Source organism: Coffea arabica, chromosome 1c (genome assembly GCF_036785885.1).
Source record: "Coffea arabica cultivar ET-39 chromosome 1c, Coffea Arabica ET-39 HiFi, whole genome shotgun sequence".
Taxonomy (NCBI): domain Eukaryota; kingdom Viridiplantae; phylum Streptophyta; class Magnoliopsida; order Gentianales; family Rubiaceae; genus Coffea; species Coffea arabica.
This window is the reverse complement of record NC_092310.1, coordinates 38,824,107-38,827,168: the sequence shown is the minus strand read 5'-3', so window position 1 is coordinate 38,827,168 and position 3,062 is coordinate 38,824,107. Positions and strand designations below refer to the sequence as shown.

Sequence of the window (3,062 nt, the reverse complement as noted above, 5' to 3'; positions counted from 1 at the left end):
TTAATTCAAACCTGAGGTTTGTTATTGCAGTCATAAGTTGTTTGAACTAATGTTTATGTTATTTGTTTTCACATAATCATTGGCAAAATCTTAAGGTTCTATTGTACAAGTTGCGGTAGTCTATAAGCATGTAGTGACTAGTTGAATCAAGAAACAAATAAAACTGTGATAACCGTAATGTTAGGACATTCAAGAACCAAAAAAAAAAAAAAGAAAAACTATTAAGATTTGATCTACTAGAAAGGTACTTTTCTAGAATTTCAAACTTAACAAACTTGTGTCAAACTCCCCATTTATGAATCAAGATGACACGTCAAAAACTAATAAAATATAACAACAGAATATCTAGTTATTCAACTAGAATGGTATTTTCTATAAATTACCAAACTTGACAAAATCATGACAAAGCTACCATTCTATAGCTCAAGCTTTTTTCGTCAAGTATTCTTTGGCTCAAGCCGACTTCCCAAATTATGACTAAGCTGGCGCTTGATAACCGTGGCATTTGCCCTATATATACATCCTTTTTTGGTCTAGGGTTGTGTAAAACTTCAAAGATGGATGTTGATGAGCAGCAGCAGCAGCAACAAGGTGTTGACCAGAGTTATGTGAATAAGTGCCAAGAACAAGTACGACCGTTCCTTGCTGCCTTAGATATCAATCCTGGAGATATGGATGGCAATAGCCAATTTACTGATCAAGAAGGATTTGAGGAATCCTACTTCGATTCTTTTCCACCTGGTTACCGATTTTGTCCATGGGATAGCGAACTTATTGTTGATTACTTGAAAAAGAAAATCTTGGAAGAACCCCTGCCTCGTAACCAGATCAGAGATGTCAATGTTTACCTTCACAGCCCGGATATTCTTACAGGTTTGTATTTTTCTATATTCCTTGTTTGCTTTTGCATTTATGCTTATTTTGATATGTGTGTTACTTATTTTTTCTTTTTTGGGATACGCTGAGTTAATTTGTTTTATTGAACAATTTCCGGGCCAGTTTGACACAGCCTTCGTTAGGATTTTATAGGATGTTATTGGATTATTAGATTTCATTTCAGAATTGCGTGTTTCACTCTTTCTATAGCATCTTGTACAAGTTTTCTAGCGTTTCAGACTATTCAATTAAACATAAAGTGTTTTGCATGGCTGATTTGTTGGTCTATTTTGTTATTGTTCTCATCTTCGTGGGTTACCTGTTGAAGTGGATCTCTTGTACAATTTTCTACATCATACACGAATCCAGGACAGATAAATATTGCTAGGTTCTTTTACTGCTAATATTGCTTGATTTGGGAAGGATTTTTTCTTTTTTCTTTCTATTTCTAGAGATATTCATTGATTTGTCTTGCTTTCATCTGCATCCCTAGAAAGGTATACCCCGGCAGGGCTGGGGCAATGGTACTTCTTCGCTCAGAGGGAGAAGAACAACGAATACAGTAGCCGACAATATCGGGAAGCCGGTTCTGGCTTTTGGAAAGTTACCGGGGAAGACAGTGCTATCCAATTGAAAGATACCGTTGTTGGATTCAAGAAGGCTTGGGTTTTTTATGAAGGAAAAGTCCCAGTGGGAAGGAAAACCAACTGGACCATGCAAGAATACAGAGTCAATGAGTCTCCTAGGCAAGAAAGTGCCTCGAGTACTGGCACAGCGGTAAATAATTTACATTCTCTTTGACTCCCAATAAAGTAAAAAAAAAAGTCACCCTGAAAAATTAGAATCGCCGCCCCGGGGGAAGGGGGGGGGGGGGGAGAATAATGTAATCGAAACTTTCCACGTCTTACCCTGAAAAAATTACTAGTGATGATTTTTGCAGTCGATGGGACTACTTCTCTTATGAATACTCATACATATGGAAATATTAAAAAGAAAATCCCAAGTACTTGAACATGTTAAAGTTTCCACCCCCCCCCCCCCCGCCTCCAACACACCCGGCCCGGTGAAAAAGAAATAAAAATAAGAAGAGTAGTAATTAGAATCTGTTGAAATTATAGCTATAATTTCGTTTGGTTGGAATGAGTAGCTAGCTTTATATTTCTTTTGACTAATATGTGTTTCGTACTTTGTAGCTGCATGATTTTGTCCTGTGCAGGATTTATAAAACGAAACCTGAAAACTCCAACAAAAGCAGGAGGAGTCAAATTTCTCAAACCCAAATGAGGGGTCAAATTCTTGAGCAGCCAACTCAAGAAGGAACTGTAATCTATCTTCAAAACGGCTATACTCCAATCCACCCCTGCATTAGAACTTCTTCATCACGCCCCGTGAATTATCTTGGTGGAATGAACAGCATTGGATTACCAGAAAACCATCGTGTTAGCGCGAATTCGGTTACCTTCACGAATCAAGCAAATCGTTCTGGCCAGCTTATAGCTGATGGCGCTTCAACATCAACACAAATTCGTCCCATGATTCTGACTTTTCCTTCCAGGACTGATTTCATGGCTGAACGTTTTCAACAAGCAGATGGATCACAAGGGAATGTCCAGACCACATTGCAGAACAGACATAGTGCTTAGGATTCTTAACTTTACGAAGAAGAAGTGAATTCAGATGAAACTGATATTTTCTCCCACAATCCCAGTATTTGAACTTAGCAAACTGAATTTGTCATCGTCTTTTTTTGAGATTTCTTTTGATGTCTTTCAAGTATTATCCCTTGTCTTTAACATCCTAATTAAATTATTGTTTTGGAAAGTTGGATTTTCAAATTGTCTTTCAACACATGACGTCTTGAGGTCTCAACCTACTTCTTGTTTTTCACCATTTGACAAACTCCTCGTTGGCAAGTCAAGGTTTGTTATTGAAGTCATAAATTTTCTTCTTTTTTTTTTATGTCATCAATTATACTAACCAATGTTATGTTGAGTGTGGTAGTGGCTGAGTTTATAAATTAAGTAGGATAATTAATTTTCGTAATTCTCATTGGCCCAATCCTAAGTCTTAGTGTTTTACTGTCCAAGTTGCCATAGGTTATGCTAAACAAGCGACTAGTTTAACCAAGAAACCAAATAAAAACTAGTTTTTGGAAACAAATTAAAAAAATTTTGCATAGTGCCCAT

At 36.9% G+C, this 3,062-nt stretch overlaps 1 protein-coding gene across 1 annotated transcript; it reads left to right on the top strand.

The window, feature by feature from the left end:
• Nucleotides 1-445: 445 nt before the first annotated feature.
• LOC113739304 (NAC domain-containing protein 2-like) lies at nt 446-2,519 on the top strand. Its single transcript, XM_027266535.2, has 3 exons — nt 446-873; nt 1,370-1,653; nt 2,070-2,519. Exons 1-3 carry the CDS (start codon nt 474-476, stop codon nt 2,517-2,519), a joined length of 1,134 nt encoding a protein of 377 aa, XP_027122336.2. The 5' UTR covers nt 446-473.
• The last annotated feature ends 543 nt before the right edge of the window (nt 2,520-3,062 follow it).

Excerpts from the sequence above, each read along its gene's own strand:
- LOC113739304 (XM_027266535.2), top strand. The coding sequence starts at position 474 with ATGACTAAGCTGGCGCTTGATAACCGTGGCATTTGCCCTATATATACA. Across the intron at positions 874-1,369 it reads CAGCCCGGATATTCTTACAG|AAAGGTATACCCCGGCAGGG; the intron begins GTTTGTATTTTT and ends CTGCATCCCTAG. Across the intron at positions 1,654-2,069 it reads CCTCGAGTACTGGCACAGCG|CTGCATGATTTTGTCCTGTG; the intron begins GTAAATAATTTA and ends CGTACTTTGTAG.